General features: G+C 43.6%; 2 protein-coding genes across 2 annotated transcripts in view; one reads left to right on the top strand and one right to left on the bottom strand.

Moving 5' to 3' along the window:
* Positions 1 to 17110, top strand: part of MTURN (maturin, neural progenitor differentiation regulator homolog) — a 263443-nt gene that overhangs the window by 136889 nt on the left and 109444 nt on the right. The window lies entirely within an intron of this gene.
* GGCT (gamma-glutamylcyclotransferase) lies at positions 897 to 6509 on the bottom strand. Its single transcript, XM_065752233.1, has 4 exons — positions 6386 to 6509; positions 5222 to 5367; positions 3029 to 3164; positions 897 to 1326 (listed from the first exon to the last, which is right to left on the bottom strand). The coding sequence occupies exons 1-4, from the start codon at positions 6497 to 6499 to the stop codon at positions 1177 to 1179; spliced, it is 546 nt and encodes a 181-aa protein (XP_065608305.1). The 5' UTR covers positions 6500 to 6509; the 3' UTR covers positions 897 to 1176.

The following is a 17110-nucleotide window of genomic DNA, read 5'->3' on the forward strand; positions in this document are numbered from 1 at the left end:
TGCAATTGTGGTGCACAGCTTTAGGAACAGCCCTCATGTTGTACGTGACATCAGGACAGCAACTACACGTATCCCTGGCAGAAGTCCACATGAGTAAAAAATACACACAGAAGACACAGTAAGTTTGCTACTTTTTCTTTTTTTTCCATCTAAGCAGTCACACAGTGACACTGATTATATCTTATGGCAAAGAAAAGAAGTCGTAGTTCAGTAGCTTCACATCATACAGGTCACCAGTTTTCCTCTGTCATCTTCAGATAAGGAGCTGCCACATACCATAGACTGTGAAGTAATGTACGTGTATTGTAAGTGCCACCAGTTTTGCAGATTGTCAATGCTGTGAGAAAAAGGCAAAATCTGTTCATCTATGATTTAATAGACAAAGCTATGATGCAGATGCACCAGGATTAACTCACAAGAGACTTGGTCTGAAGTACAGTGACATCAGCAAGTCTTAGATAAGCAACAAGACAGTTAAAAATAGTAGTTAAAACCACAGAATTATCCAAAATTGATTATTTAAAATCGGTTGTATCTAAGTAGTTGATTATTAAAAAAGAGGAGGCTGTTAAATGTTGAGTAAGATCCTTTGCTGAACACTGTTTTCAAGCCTGAGTCCCCATTCATGTGAACACTTAAAAACATGGAAATAGTTAAAATATTTCTCTTTTGTTAACTACATAAATAGAAACAGTAACACCACAGTTTCAAATAGGTTGAGCTTAAACCTTCGTGAGAAGCAACAGAGAAAAAAGTTCAGTATAGCTTTAGAGTGCTGAGTAGATTCAACAAACTTCTGAAAATCTTGTCAATTTTGTTTACATTTATGAACAAAGGGTCTGATCCTGCAGCCCTTATTCCACAGAGGGTAACACATGCAAACAGCTAGCAAAACGGGCCTTTTCTTTTTAAAAGAAACAGGACAGAAAGCACAAAGTTGCATGCAGAGCTGCATAAGAATTACAGAAAGCCAATTTACAAATCTGCATGTACTTAAGCTATAAATACAAAGTGAAGAAGTTGTCAATGTCACTGCGTCTCCAGACTGCAAATTATGTCTAACAGTTTACTGTACAGCAAGCTCATCCTTTCTTGATAAATTACAAAGCCACTGATCAGCACAGCAAGGAGAAGGATCTAACTCAAGGTGAATGGCCAAGCAAGCACAGAATTATTCTATGCAAAATGTATTTTGTTTGCTTTAATAGCAGCTTCAATTTCTTCTAGGATTGGCACTGATCCTGCATAGTTATTCGTTTCAATAGCTTCTAATTTCTTCTGGTACTCAGTTGGCAAGCCATTCTGTTTTGCACCCATGCAGATAACCTATAGAGAAAAAGGAGAGGAAAAAAAAAGACTTCAGTAGTAATGTTAATAACAGATCCCTCAAAATATTTACTGAAACAGAACGAATCACTTAAGGTGAAAAGGGAAATCCAGGTACTGCCATGGTGTACTCCTAAGATTTTGAAATGCTACCATCATGCTCAAGAAGCCCCAATTAAGTTTTCATTCAGTAATTCAGGTCAAACCCAATGCACAACAGTGAATGCTTAGGTAGGTTACAGGAGTAACAGGAATTGATACTTAGCTTAGTGAAAACAGATTCCTTAGTTTGTTACTGCAGCTAGGAGCCAAGGCTTCAAAGACACACTAGCAAGCTGTCAAATAGGAGTGAAGGAGATAAAATACACAGACTTTAAAAGCTGACAGTATTGCAAATATTCCTTCATGCATTCAACATCCAGGATAGCCAAGGATGAAGTGCCTAGAAGCGATTACCACAGAAAGTACGCAATAGATGGATGCACCGTGCAGTTGCAGTCACATTTATACATTTTTAGCCCTCTTACCTAGTTAACTTAGTTTAAACAATAAACCAGGGATGGGGGGGAGGGGGGGACGAGTGAGGGAGAACAGCCTACCCTGACAACAGCAGGAAGGAACGTTTAACTGGATAAAGTTGCCAAAATTGGAAGTTTGCTCTTGCAGTATACTTGGGAGAGCTCAAGTGCAGCAACAGACTCAATGGATTCCCTGAGAAGCCCTGAAGATCTGATTCGACAGGAAGCAGGAAGGGAAGGGGAAGGTTTGTGAAGCAGCAAAGCCTGCTTTCTACGCAAGCTTTCTCTAAAGAAATCCTGCAGCAGCAGAGCAGGTCTTTGCTGTGTTCCTGAAAGATGATTCATGGGGTTCACTTCCTTAGTTCAGATAGGAAAATGAGATTTAACAGACTTGAGCCCTGTTTCTTTGCTTTTGGTTAAAAAAAAATATATTAATAATCCACAATGCTACAGTGACGTCTATTTGCAGTTGCTAATAACTGCAGAATTCCAGACATGCAGTCATGCCACCTGAGGCTAGATCCTCATCAGATCTCACAAGCTAAGCAGGTCAAGCCTGCTGTGTGACTGGATCATGTGTCTCCACAGTCAGCGAGTTCCAGAAGTGTTGAAACACTTTTGCCTCGCCACCATCAAGTGAGAATCCTGCAGTGCCCTACAGTGGTGCTGGAAATCCTGTGATCTACTCATGATGCATCTGGTAAAAATGAAACAGGCGAACTCACGTATTAGAAAATAGCTAGATAATTTATAAGGGAATAGGGATAACCCATGTCATTGAGACTACAAGCCAAGTACTGTGTTCTCCCCACAGAAGTTTCCCTCTGTCCTAGAATTATACTCCACTAAAGTGGAATACGTTAATTTCTTAGTCCCAGACAGAAATTTGCTGAAAACTGGCATCCTTCAGAAATCCTTGTGTCAGTCATCACTAATTCACGAGTTAAATAGAGGCTTTGTGCAAAACAGAACTAGAGCAGATAATAATACTGATTTAGTACATCTTTACGAGCTAGTAGACTTCTGTAAACATCATTACACTAGTACATTGCACAAGGATTAAGTTGTACCTTAACATCAGAATTACTCATGCCTTTCATCCACTGCAAATAGAGTACTTACTAAACAGGACACAAGTACTGCATTATATATTTCTGTTCACCCTCTCCAGATGCAACACCCACCTTTTTATACTGGGGAGAAGGGGGACCACAAACATAGTCTTTCATCTGGTAGCTCCGACAGGTCAGAACTGTTCCTTCTTCAGCATGGATATCAACTTCTATTGGGACATAAATGCCATCTTCAACTCCCTCTTGCCTAAAAATGACATATGTTCCTTTCATGCCCAGTAATCAGTGTGTGGATAACATCTTTCAAACTGTGCAATTAAATCTATACATTTAACATAATCCAGGACACTGACCTGCACTACTATCTACATTTAAGAAATAAAGCAGAACATACTACAGTACTTTTTTGGCAAACTACTTTCATATCCAAAAATCAGTTTCTACGGAAGAAGTAGCATTCACTTTTGTCATTTCAGCACCTTAAGAAAGATGACTAGCAGCTAACTTGCAAGACTAGAGAGTACTGCTTGTCAGTCAGTTACTGTGCAAATCTGGTAATCTACAAAGAGAAACTCAATCAAGATCATCAGATTACCTCCTGCTCAGAAAATTAAACATTTGCAAAGTTTTATCTTGCCACTGTGTGACATTTGAATAAAAAGAAACTGGCACAGCTCTTGCAATGAACATTCCAAAGTGAATCATCCAAGACAACCTTTAATTTGTGCAAGACCTGTGCAGTAACAATGAGCTAGTTTAGGGAAAAAAATATATATATATTTCTAACTAGTAAAATCCTGCCATCTTAGGAAATTAAAGCAAGTACAAAACCAAGGCTACTTTTTGATTTAACCATTAGCATTTAGCTACCTATGGATGTCTGAAGAAATAGTAAGAGGTAAAGACAAATACAGGACAGAATTTTGATATCACAACTAACTTCTCAGATGTGTGGTACCATGATTTCTAACACTGCTTATCAAAATGTTGTTTTGACTAGTTGTCTCTTTCAAAGGCTTGCTATCCACTGCAACGTACCTAATGTACATATCAGGGGACACACTATGGGGATAATTAGGTTAAGTGCAGGGAGGCACTGGAAGCTATAAGAGAAAAAATAAAAAATAAAAACCAAAAAAGTTAATTGAGAATTATCTCCTTGTGCATGGCCAAAGAATCCCAGGTGTTGTTTTAACCTGTTTTGCAACACCCAGGATCTTCAGCAGTAACACACGCATGCTCATTACAGTTGGTTAGCAGCAGTTCTTAGAAGAGAACTATTTACAAAGCTGCTATTTGCCATTGCAGGGAAAGTTTGTGCAGACCCCTCAGGGAAGTGACCACAGCAGCAAGCCTGCCAGAGCACAGGAAGAGTTAGGGCAATGCTCTCAGGTTTAATTTTTTGGTAGTCCTGTATGGAGCCAGAAGCTAAATTTGGTGAACCTTATTGGTCTGTTCCAATTTGGGATATTCTACAATTCTACTATGATTACAAAAGGCAAGAATACATCCTGTTTTCATCCATTTCCAATTCACCTTGTTGGCACCAGCAAGGCAGCTAGGAAGAAGTTAGTGTCTTTTTGGTGAAGTTATAGCATTCAAGACTCTAGCATCTTAGCTAACATTAAAGGCCATCCCCTCTCTAAAAAAGTCAGGGATCAGCAATTCCATGGTGTGTAAGCAACACTTTTTGAAGTTAAAATATAAAACACTGACCCTAAGGGGAAGAACATAGTGCTACTATCAAAGCAGATACTGCGAGATAGGATCTTTAACTGGTGAAGTTTACACTTTGGGAAAGAATGATAATTCAATAGATTTTAGTGTGGGTCAGCAGGGGCTTGGTTCCCCATCCCCAGTTGATGAGGAACCAAGTAAGAAAGCAGGGACATGTGAAGCTCCCACCAGCCAGGTGCATGCTATCTAGATGCCTTCTTTGGAACTAACACTCCTAAGCAGAACGTGAGAGTGCTTGACTGTGCCCCTTCTTGGTCAACAGTTTGTTATCTTCCAGGTTCACTGCAGGCAATGAAAAGCAAGTTGGAGCTTCAAACTTCATAGCCAAGATTATACATACCTAGGTAGCACAGTAAAGCCATAGCCAAGGTTGCTATGGTACCAGAAGCAGAACTGTGTTAGCCTAATGCTAACACATTGCACATATTAAAATATATGCACATATTAAAATCCAAAGCATCTTCTTGATCGCAGCAAAAGCTTCCATGCTGCTGTTCACACAAAGTTACGGATAACTTTTGAATTGCTCTCTAAAGTAATAGAAGACAGCAAAGTTAAGTCACCTACTTATCCAGTGAACTTATATCTCTAGTGTTCAATTTCCACACTAATCCCCACACTTTGTCTCCAGGGCTCTGAGCAATGGTAGCTGTACCTCCATGCCAGACAGAACTTGTCCTGCCTTGATGATGGCCAAAAGTGAGCTTAAAATCCTGCAAATGAAACCAGTGCAGACAATCAGTTTCCACTCCGCTTAAGATAGGGGCTGTTATCTGTTCTTGATGGGAAAAGGATAGCTAAAGCACAGCCTACAGGAAACCAGCTGGAGGAACTGATAGTCATGTAGGCAGGATCTCATGGCAGGCAGAAGTCAGCTTTTTTCACCTCTCCAGGTGGAAAGGGACAAAGGGGAGAGAGATGCCTGCTGGAAAACACTGCTGGCAGAAATCTAATCTGCAGACACCTAACTATTAACTAACAATTTCTAGTGGTAGGAGTAAAGGGGTAATAACAAAGCTTCCAAGACAGGGAGCTTTGGGTCTTTTCCTCATTCTCTGATAGAAGAGCCCAGACAGGAAATACCATTTGCATATTTTCTCACATTTTATGCTGTATCATCATTCAGTTGGAACGCTCCTGGGTACTTTTAGGTTGAGACACATGCCTCCTTGACTGAGCTTTACTCACAGAATGGCTTGGGTTGGAAGGGAAATTAAAAGTCAGCGAGTACTGCAAGTCAAAACATTGCTTCAGAATTGTTTTTTTTTTTTTTTTATCTCTTTTTTCTTACCGGCAATACCAAATGCTGCCATATAGGCAAAATAGAACAACTTTTTCTTGCATTTACTCAGGGTCATTTCACACCTGACCTCACACGGGTCTGAGTTTCATTCCAACTTGCTATACAAAAGTGTAGCCCGAGCAGCACAGAAGGGAAAGAAAAGAGCTTTAAGGAAGACTGCCCGAGCAAAGGGAAAACAAAACGAAGTGGCAAAGGCAAAAATGATTAAAAAAACAAGCAGAAAAAAGAACAGCAACGCAACCAAAAGAAACCTACACAGCCGCACAGCTTTGCTTACACGTATCCGGGCTCTGATCAGCACTGACCGGCTGTAAGGACCCTGGACAAGGCCCCGAACCCGACTACTGCTACTTGGCAGCCCTAAGGACACGCTCCCGGGGAGCCCGCTGCGCTCAGCGCGCTCCCCTCGACTCCCTCCCCGCACGCACCTGCAGGCGGCCCCGGGCGCAGAACGCCGCCGAGGGGTTGCGCAGCAGCAGCCGCTCCCGCAGCAGATTGCTGCCGTACGCGAAGTACGGGACGCGACCCTCGCCCGCCTCCATCGCTCCCGGCCCGGCCCCGCAGCGCCGCCCCCGGAGTGGGCGGGGCCTGCCCGCAGCGCCGTCAGCTATTGGCTGACAGCCCGCGCGCCGCCGTACGTCTCGGCGGGATGTAGCGACGTGCCGGCGGACCGGAAGGCCGGCGGCGTGCTGGGCTGTGTCAGCACGAGGTGGCCAGCAGGGGGAACCGCGGGCTCCTTTGCCCTCGTGGGGCCGCGTCTGGACGGCATCGGGATGTGGCACAGCTCAGGGTATGACTGGGCAGGAGAAAAGTGAGGTTGGTCTCGAGGAGCTGCTGTGCAAGCCTTCCTGCTGCAGTGATGGCAGTGAGCACACAGCAAAATACTGCATGTTTCTCATGTGGGAGGGAAGGAGAAGGGGAAAGAAGGGAAAGGGAAAGGAAAGAGGGAAAGGAAAGAGGAAAAGGAAAGGGAAAAGGAAAGGGAAAAGGAAAGGGGAAGAGGAAGGGAAGGAAAAGAAAGGAAAGGGGAAAAGGGAAAGGTGAAAGGGGAAAAGGGAAAGGTGAAAGGGGAAAGGAAAAAAGGAAAGGAGAAAGGATGAAAGGAAAAAGGATGAAAGAAAAAGGAAAGAGGAAAAAGGAAAGGAAAGAGGAAAAAGGAAAGGAAAGAGGGAAAAGGAAAGAGGATAAAGGAAAGAGGAAAGGAAAGAGGAAAGAGGAAAAAGGAAAGGAAAGAGGAAAGGAAAGAGGAAAAAGGAAAGGAAACAGGGAAGGTAAGGGGGAGGAAGGGAAGAAGGGAGGTTTCCTCTTGCAATTTGAGATTAAAATTGCAGGGTTTTCTTGCTAGTACTATATTTTGTGCTTTTACTGGCCCAAGACTTCATGCAGGGCAGACTGTTAATAAAGACCTTGACTTTTGATGTTAAATTAGTGTCAGAGCCACTGATTTAAGCCCTGTGCTAACCTCTCTGCTGCCCCAAACAATTCAGAGCCATTGTTTCCTCCCATTGTAAATGCAAACCCTATTCTCAGCAAGCACTCAGGAGCACGTCATATCTGGGAAGCTCCTAAGGATTGGGTACAGGGGAAAGCCCTGGATGCCCACTGGTGCTGTACATTGTCCATGGAGGAGATCAACAGGATCAACACAAAAGCAGGATTTTATTCCTATCAGGCTTTTATCCCTAAGCAGAATTTACTCCTGAGTCCCCCCATATCCTACTTAGGATTTTAGGATAAGTGAAACCTGCTGACATATGTGGCAGTCATTCAGTATGCCTCCCTGCCTCGTGGCTGTCACAGCATGAGCTTTAATTAATACTGAGAAAGGAAGAACTTGGAGGGATAATAAGGGCATCCGATGCAAATGAACCACTTGTGCAGTCCTCCCCACAGCTTTCCTCTCCTCCTCCAGGAGCCCTGGCAGGATGCGCTCTGCAATTAGTATATCGGTGAAATGGTCCCCATTGCTGCGAGGTGGTTATTATAGCTGTGATAGCTTCTTGATATGATGTGCAAGGTCTGGGGGGCTGCCGAGATTTTATGTTCATGAGAATGAATGCAAATGATTTTACAATGTGTTGTGGTGTTGCTTTGCTTGTTCCTTCCCTAAGAGACCATGAAATCCTGTGCCTGCACAACCTCCTGTCCTGCTCAATAGAGCATCCTGGGGCTCCTGACTCCTCCAACCAGGGGGAGTATCTGTCATTCACTGTGCAGCTCTGTTTTCACATTTCTGCAAATAGCACATGTGATCATTTAGGTGCGACGAACTGTTACAGCACCTGTGTCTGTGCATGCTTCCACCTGCCTTGTCTTGGCTGTGGCCAATGCCAAAGTGAGCTTGGGGCCCACGTTGAGGCAGCCCAGAGCTCTCTGTGGCTGCAGTGTGCTCAGTGTGGTCCTGAGGTGTCTGCAGGTCTGCACCTTTCAGGGTGGGGGAGTGAGCACAGGAAGGGCCATGAGGTTTATTTGCGGTAAGAGGAGAGTGTGTATCTCCTGGAGCCTAGGTTTGTGCATGCAGACCATGATGAGCTTCTCCAGTTCCTTCTGACTCTTGTAGAGGCAAAACATATGGGATCTATTACAAAAAAAAAAAAAGACAAAAAAATAATGTACTTGAAATCTGGAGATATGAAAAGGGGGAGATTGCTTTTGCAAACAGATCCCAGTGTGCAGTCATGGTGTGCAGCTAGCTTTAGTCATTTTGGCTCATGCAAACGTCTGCAGGTACTTGCAGGTGTGTGACTTCAGCAGCTAGTTTGAAGACCTTGCCAAATATTACATCAGCTTTCACATGACCTAGTTTTGTACTTCTTCTTTTGTGCTGCCCTCTCTATAAACACTTCTGTGCTGTTAACCTTCAGCCTGCAGAAGATATTGCATGGCTCCAGCCCTTCTGTGGGGCCGTGTCTTGTAGCCAAATGCTTTCTTCACCAGATACATCAGAGATGTAGTTGTCACATTTGTGATACCTTAAGTATAAAGGCAGAGAAGCCACCTACAGGCTACACCTGCAGATCTTCATTAAAACTGATGGTGGTGCTCACATAAAGTCGCCCTTTCTTCATTTTGTGCCTGCACTGGTGCATGGCCAACAGGTGAATTTCCCCCTCTGAGTGCAGTTATGGTGCCCAGGACTGTGAGCCTGGCACACAGGAAAGCCAGCTGTCAAGAACTTTGTTGTGCTAATCACTGTATTGCCTCATCCATGCTCTCATCATTTCTTTGCTGAACAGCAGCCACAGAGAGCTGGATTATGTTTCATACAGCCCCAGATGCTCTATTCTTTTTTTACTGTGGAAGTGCAGCTCATCCTATCCCACCATGTGGCTATTCCACTGTACACACATCCTTCCATGCCCATCCCGCTGACTTCTGAGCAATTCCTGCCAAACCTGCAGGGAGGTACCATTCTCTTTGTGAGATTCACATCGTTGTGTGAATTATAGAAAAGGACTAGTTGGGCAAAAAATTGGTCTCAGACAGGTGAAGGCAGTTTTGAGGACAGTCACTCTTAGTGAAGGAGAGGATTGGCAGCCCAGCTGCAGGAAAGCTTCCTGTAGAAGTTTTACGTTTATCAGTTCTAAGGGGACAGCCTCTCAGTCTCTGAGCTCAAATTAGCCATAAAATAATCACTTGGTTGCAATATATGAATCCAAAGCCACTCCGTCTGAGATTCAGTGCTTTGTGGGGGCTTGTTCTTTAGACAGAGCTCTTCTGCATCAGAACTTTTCTTGCCAGATGAATGTCAGTGTTGTAAGGAGCACTGGTGGCTGAAATTCATCCCCAGAGCACATCTATTATTCACAGGGTTTGTGAAGTGCAGGGACTTACAGAAGTCCCATCCTGATGAGGCACAGAATGGCTGATAAACAGGAGAATAACAGCATTTTCTTCCATGACACATGTGGCCCTAAGATCCGTCTGTACGGATGCACGTTTGGTAGCTGATTGAAGTAGGCTTATTTCATCTCTGCCCACATAGGAAGCCCTGATTTGTTTTTATTTTTCCAAGCAGTCAGGAAAAAAAAAATGTTTTCAGCAAGACAATGCAGGTCCTCATTCCTTCCTTACGACTCACAGGAGAATTAGAACGTGGGTAGGGAGGATCATCTGTGGAGCTGGCATCTTGTGGGAATGTCAGTTGGTGCTGCCTGCGCAGGAGAACAGCGAGGTACAGGAGTACATGCAGGTAGCAGTTGTCTCTGATCGGGTCAGTCAGGACTGCACTGTTCAAAGGGCTCCTCCGGCATTCCACTGCACCGAATGTTCAACTGAAAAAAAAGCTTTTTATGAGTGCTAAGGGCATCTGACCACCAGGTGCCACTCTTGCTCCACAGGGAATAGGGTGATTGTAAGGCCAGGCGTGGTTTGCAGAAGACAAAACAGGCAGACATCGCTGGTTTTGTCCCCGTATGGATTGCACCAGACATCATTTGTTTTGTCCCTGTCTGGATTAGACTGAACAAAGGGATTCAGTATTTACTTTAAGCACAATAGTTACTCCTTCAGATTTGGCTGTGGAGTTCAAGCCAAAGGTTTCTGCTCCATAACCAATCTGCTTCCCAAAAGCTGGTGCCTGGTGACCAACTGGAAAGGCTGGAGTTGAGATTGTACTTATAATATGATATGCACATATTCTGAAAATCAGGTCATTTAAAGCAGCCTTTGCTCCATCACACCGTGGCAGAGATGACCAAATCCTGTAGTTAGCATTGCAAATGCAGGCTATTCGTACCGCCACGAGTGGGGAGGCTGCACGGTTGGACAGATAGGAATTTCTGAGTTGTAACTTCTCTGCCTGCAGTTTGTTGCACGGATACTCAGTGTGCAGTGAATCTGCCGCAGCTTTGTGTCCTGGACAAAGCTGCAGGAAGTAACATTTGAGATGATCTTATCAACGCTTGTATCTACAGGACGGGAGTCAAGTGGATGGGGCCAGGTTCTTTTTGGTGGTCCCCACAGATGCAACAAGGGGCAACAGGACAAAACTGCAACACAGAAAGTTTCATCTGAACATGAAGAACTTCTTCATAGTGAGTGTGATGGAGCACAGGAACAGGCTGCCCAGAGAGGTTGCAGTCTCCTCCTCTGAAGATATTCAAGACATACCTGGACATCTTCCTGTGTGACCTTCTGTAGGGAACCTGCTTCAGCAATTGGACTCAATGATCTCCAGAGGCCCTTTCCAACCCCTACAATTCTGTGATTCTGGGCACGGTTTTGTGCATATGACGGTTTCTGTCATTGAGAACAGAGTCCTCAGTTCAGTTATGCGTGAGACTGATCCCTTCTGGAGCCACAGTCACTGCCAGCCTTTCTAGGGCCCCTCGTATGCTTTGGTTTTCATGAAGAAAAATAGGATTCCTATCTGCTTGTAACTACAAGAGCTGCCCTTCCAACAGACCCAGGGGATGGCTTGTGGGATGCTGTAACCACTCTCATTTTTCATGATGTAGGGGGCAGAAAGGCTCAATTTGCACTATTCTTGGTTTTCCAGTCTTGGCTGATGTTTGAGTTTGATGCACCATGTGGACTTCACATATGACCATACATGACATCAATGAAGTCCAGTTTTCCTCTGGTTCTGCTTGCCCTTGTTCCCCTTTCCTTATCTCTCCCCGCTCTTAGATGACTCATTAGAGCTGTTTTTAAGATTAAAACAACATCTCACTCAAGATCTCTAATCAGATCTCTTCTCATTTCCCCACAGGTTTAACAAGCCAGACATTGCCTGTGTCTGCTTCAGCTGGAGGCCCTTTTTGTTTACTGGTTACTGCTGTTTACCTTTTCTTTTCCAAGATCATGAATAGAGATGTCAAAAGCAAGGTCATTGGGGGCTGCTGATTTCCAAATCCCGGAGCAAGTGATATTTCAAGAACAATTCAATTATGTGATTATGTTATGGTCCCTTACTGGGTTTTCTCAGGGAACTCATTCATCACTGAACAGCAGGTCTCAGCTCCCTGTAACACTCTAAAATCAATCTCATGGTATTGCTGAAACCTTATTTTAATATCTTTCACAGTAATTGCTTAATCATTTTCTTGAAGTGGCCATCCTGATGTATTTAATAGCAATCAGGTTTTTCAAGAGATTACCATTTTAGGACACGAGATAAAAAAAAAAACACACATCAATCCAGATACCCTGAAAAGGTGAGGAACTGAAAAATATGTTGAAAAATGTCAGCCTCACGTTGAGACTGTTCAGTTTTTTGGGGTTTTTTGAGTGGTGAGTTAGGTGACTCTGACAGGGCTGATAGAGGCAAGGAAGGGAACACAACATCCTGACTTCCAGGAAGGGTGGTTACTCCACAAGGACTTTGGCAAGTGTGTTTTCAATGTCCCTCTTCTGGTGTACTCCTTGGAAGGAAGTGATCAGCTGAACTCCAGAGCCAGATTTAGTTTGCTGCCTGTCTCATGTGCACTAGTGAATCTGTGCTCCTGCTAGGATGGAGTGATGTGGTATTTTAGTTTATTTCTTAGGGGAAAAAAGAGGCATAGTCACAAGTAGACCAAGTCACTGGCTTGGGGTCCTGCTTCACAACTGATGTGAGTCATTAATGCAGGAGAAGTAAATAAGTTGTGACCTTGCAAAGAATGTTCAACTGCAGCTGTTTGTATGAGGACAAAAATCTGCTGCCATTGCTTTGGTAGCTGGAGAGTTTAGGGCAGCTGTTATCTGTGTGCCTGTGCCGGTGATAAGGACTCCATCTGGCTCCAGCAGTTTTAGTTTGCAGGAACAGTTTTCACTGAGCACTTTTGATTTGTATCTAGAGCATCTAAACCTTTCCACAGTCCAGTCTGCTGGCATGTTGCTGTACCTGCAGATTTGTTTGCACCTGCAGACTGCCATACCTGTTCTGCAGAACAAGATCTTCCTGCAGCGAGAAGCACTCATAAAGTGTAAAGCTGCTGTAAGAATAATCACAACTGCTGATCAAAATTTGCACCTTATATTCTCCACTTCCATCCCTTGTGGTTAATAGTGTGGTAAGGCAAATGAGAAAGAAAATAACATTCCGTTGTCCAGCTGGTCTCCTTCAAAGGGCTCTTTGCCCATTGCTGAATCAGGAACCAGCTGATATTTCATAGCACACACCCTGGATCTCCTGCCCCTCTGCAGGCTTCTGACCTCACCTCCCAGCCATGCTCCATGCGCTGACATGCTCGGGGAACCACCTTGGTGGGTGCCATGAGCACGCTGGTCTTGCACCCGGCGTAGTGCCTCTGGGTGGTGCAAGAAGTGATAGAAATAACTGCTTGTTCCCCCTGACACAGAGCTAAGGAAAGTACAGCATGTAATCTTGTTGTCACCCCACGAAAACGGGTGCACATCCAATTATGGAGGCAGACTTATCCTTAGTCTGCCTGGATGAATGTCTTTCCAAAAGCAGAAATTCTCCTCATGCTGTTCTGAGTGTACTGCAGTCATTGTTCTTTGCTCTCTTGAGGGTTGTACCTGCTCCTACAGCTAATTTAAATTAGCTGTCTCTACTAATTAAGGCATCCTAATTCATGGAAAAATACTGAGCCTTTATCAGGCACTTCCTGGCCGGAATACAAAGTGAGAGACCAGAGCTGAGCATGACAGAGATTGCTCTTTTGCTTTAAATAGCTTGCTAATGTGAAAATGTGGTTATAACCAACCTCTCATGAGGATGAAGCTATCTTCTTGCAGCTATAGCCCAAGTCTGGACTGTTTCTCCATTTCTATTCAAACTCCCACTCCATGCAAAATGGTGTTAACTGAGGAAAAGCTGTTTTTTGTTTGGGATGGCTTGCATAAGCAGAGCTTTAAGCAGAGGAGAATGTGAAAGCAATGTTATTCACTTCCCTTAGAGGGCTGACCCTGAAAGGGGATGGCAATCTGCCCATCTGCCTTCCAGCCCTGTGGCCAGCAGTTGGCTCAGAGGTAGCAAGGAAGGAGAGAAGGGAGGTGTCCTTCTGGTTTGCTATTCTCCTGAACACCCCACACCAGCTGTTTCTCTGCTGCCCAGGCACATCCAGCTCCCAATAGGAGTTGGGCTGAGCAGCAGGGGTGTGAATGCCAGAGTCCCAGGAGCTCTCTGACCACCAAGAGCAAAAAGAGGAGCGTTTGGTAAGCGCACACCAGTCTGTGATGATACATAATTTTTAGAGGGCACATTCAAATAAGCAAAGTGCTTACTATCCAGTTTTATTAGCTTAGAATTTAATCGCTCTTGCAATTGAGGAAAAAGACTAGAGTCTGTCTTCTAATTTAAGCAGTACAAATTTGCCTATCCTGACACACTACTTATGTGAAACTATGTACCTTTTTCTCTTTCAGAGAGTAGCCTTATCATCGTTTTCATTTCCTATTGGAACACTAAGTGATCCTTTGTATTGTTCCAATGGATCATTTAAAACAAGCAGTAATTGTGAAGCCCCTCATTTTTGTGATATTTCTTGAACACCTAATTCTTCTGCTGTCGCAGATCCAGTGCTCTTGACTGATCAAAGTTGGAGAATCTAATCTTTTGTTCACAAAAGTGTTTGTAGGATAGTGCCATGATCTGTTCTGTTTAGAGAGGGAGAGGAACGAGAAAGCACAGAATCACAGAACACACAATGGTTTTGGTTGGAAGAGACTTTAAAGCCAATGAATCAGCTTTTCCACTCCAAACACACATGGAATATGCTCCCAAGAGTATACTGAGTGCTTTGCCTCCCTCCATGACACACACATGCACAGGAGTGTTGAGAGCTACCTTCAGGATCAAGTCAAAGAGGTGCAGCCAACAGAACGTGTCAGTCTGGGTGAAGGAAGGAGAATGGAGCTAATCAGATGACAATGATAAAACCAGAACATAAGGCTAATCCATTGTCTTTCAGTGCTTGGAATGGGTAGTCTCCTCTGGATGAACTATTAGAAGCTCCTTTTACTGTGCTGGATTATTTAAAACTCAGTCAATTTTGCAGAACATTCCCTGGGAATTGTATTTTAAGCACTCTTGTGGCGAGCATAAGAAAATTTGACAGAGGTCATTTCTGCCTTGTTTGATATTGATTTCTGCCCGATGAGAAAGCATTTTAACTGGGTTACAAAGTGTTCTTCCCTGAGATGTTTAAAATAGGACCGAGGAACCATTATGATATAAACTAATCAGCTGGACATTAAATTCAGAGATGATCCTGAAATTGCTTAGACATTGATTCTTTGTTATCTTTTCCCATGGAGCCATATTGCTCGATTCTGTTATCATTGAACTGCTGCCAGAAGAAGGAAATTTCAGAGAGCAGCAGCACTACAGAAAACTGAGCTGTTGTGTTGTTTTTTGTTTGTTTGTTTTTCCCACAGAAGATGGTGTGAAAATTCTTCTGAGTATTTTAACAGTAAAGCATATGATCAGAGAAATCGTAACTTTGGTCCATTTTTACCTCTTCTCAATGGAACGGTGTTATTACTCATGATTACAAAGCCAGTCAGTAACAAGAGAATGGGTGTTGCAAGTACAGCATGATACTCCTCTCAATACTGTAGAACAAAGACGGCAAATTAAAAGAAATCAGATTATCGATCTACTCCTTGAAAGTCCCATTGAACCTGTCCATGTAAAAAGGTCAAAACTGGGACTTCTCTTCCCTCTTTTATGTTCATTCCTGTTTGTTCAGTGTCTTTGAGAGCCTCAGATGAAAGGAACAATCCACAGCATGTACAGTGTTGACCTTAGTCAATCCCCATAGAAATCAATTGGAAAATCTTTCTTGGGAGCTGGACTAAGCCTGATATTAATCAGAAGCTTCCAAGCCTTAAGTAGTTGTATCTGCCCTAACGCAGCATTGCCTCTCACCCCAGCCCCATTTTGATTTAAGTCTCTTTTTTTTTCTTTTCCTGGAAGGTCTTACCATTTGTTTCACATTTTAACACGCCAATGACATGAGGGCAGCAAAGCATCCAAGAGATTGTGGAAAATGTTCTGGGATGTTTTCTTTATCTAAATATGGTCAGGAACGAAGAGAAGGTCACAGCACAGATATGAGTACCTCGGTGTGATTCTGTACAGTTGAGATGTTGCAAAAATAAACATACACAAAGAGAGCTGATGCATTGAATCCCCATTCTTTGCTGCTGAATGTTGCTGTTGTATGGAGAAGGGAGCTCCCTGAGGTCCAGGATCATGGTTCCAGGCAAAAACCCACTGATGCAAAGGAAAATTGCCTTTTTGCTGGAGGGGTGTAGGATTCCATAAAATCAATCTACAATCCACTCTGCGGAAGATCCTATGCTGATCTAAAGTGTCTGAGAGCTCTGTTACTTAATATCAATTGAGGGTTTTGGCTATGGATTTTATTTTCAGTGGGAATTGCCAGGGGCTCTGCAGTGGCTAATTGCTGCAATTCTCTATTAAGCCCTCTCTTTGGAAAGGATATTTATTTCTTTATGTTCCTTCTTTCTGTCTTCCAATTGCTCTTGCTAACTCTTCTTCTTCAAACAGGCTCAGCTCTTCTGTTCTGCTGGTTGACCACTGCTGATAGGATCCTTCCTTCTACAAGCTGCTGGCTTTTTGGTTCCTGGCCTTCTTAGTGCCTGCTGGTGTGTGTCATGGGCAGTGCTACGGCAAGAGCACCAGGAATAGTGACTGGGATCTAAAAATCAATCACATGGAAGGAGAACTAGACTGGGGAAAAATAGAAGAAAAAAGCAACAACAAAAAACCATGGGGAGATGTCCTCTCTCATCTTCTGAACGAAAATGGGATATATAGAGAGGTGTACACAGAGCAGGACCAGTCACACTCTCACTTAAACTTCTGCCCCAGAAAGTGAGCGCTGGTTTCCTTGTGTTTTGCAGTACCTCCAAGAGCATGTTTTGCCAGAGAAGTCACAGTCCAGCAGCAGTCCACTGCACGAGATGACAAATTCTTCGTGTTGTGAGCATATCAAAGAAATGTGTTTTTAAATTGACCCCAACACCTTAGCCTAAATGACACTCCAAAATCAACATAGCAACTACTTGGAAAGAAGCAAGATCTCTGTGTTTTGTAGCTTGGCTTACCTTTGCTGCCTGGGTTTGTTATTCTCAGCATTTGCCTTGAATGTGTTAAGATTTTCTCAATCCCCATTTCAATCCTGAGCCTATATAGGCAGTGTTGTGGATTGCTTGGCTGCATTTTGAGCACAGAAGAG

Source organism: Cyrtonyx montezumae, unplaced genomic scaffold, assembly GCF_038088225.1.
Source record: "Cyrtonyx montezumae isolate F1298 unplaced genomic scaffold, pur_monq_1.0 scaffold_8, whole genome shotgun sequence".
Classification (NCBI taxonomy): Eukaryota; Metazoa; Chordata; class Aves; order Galliformes; family Odontophoridae; genus Cyrtonyx; species Cyrtonyx montezumae.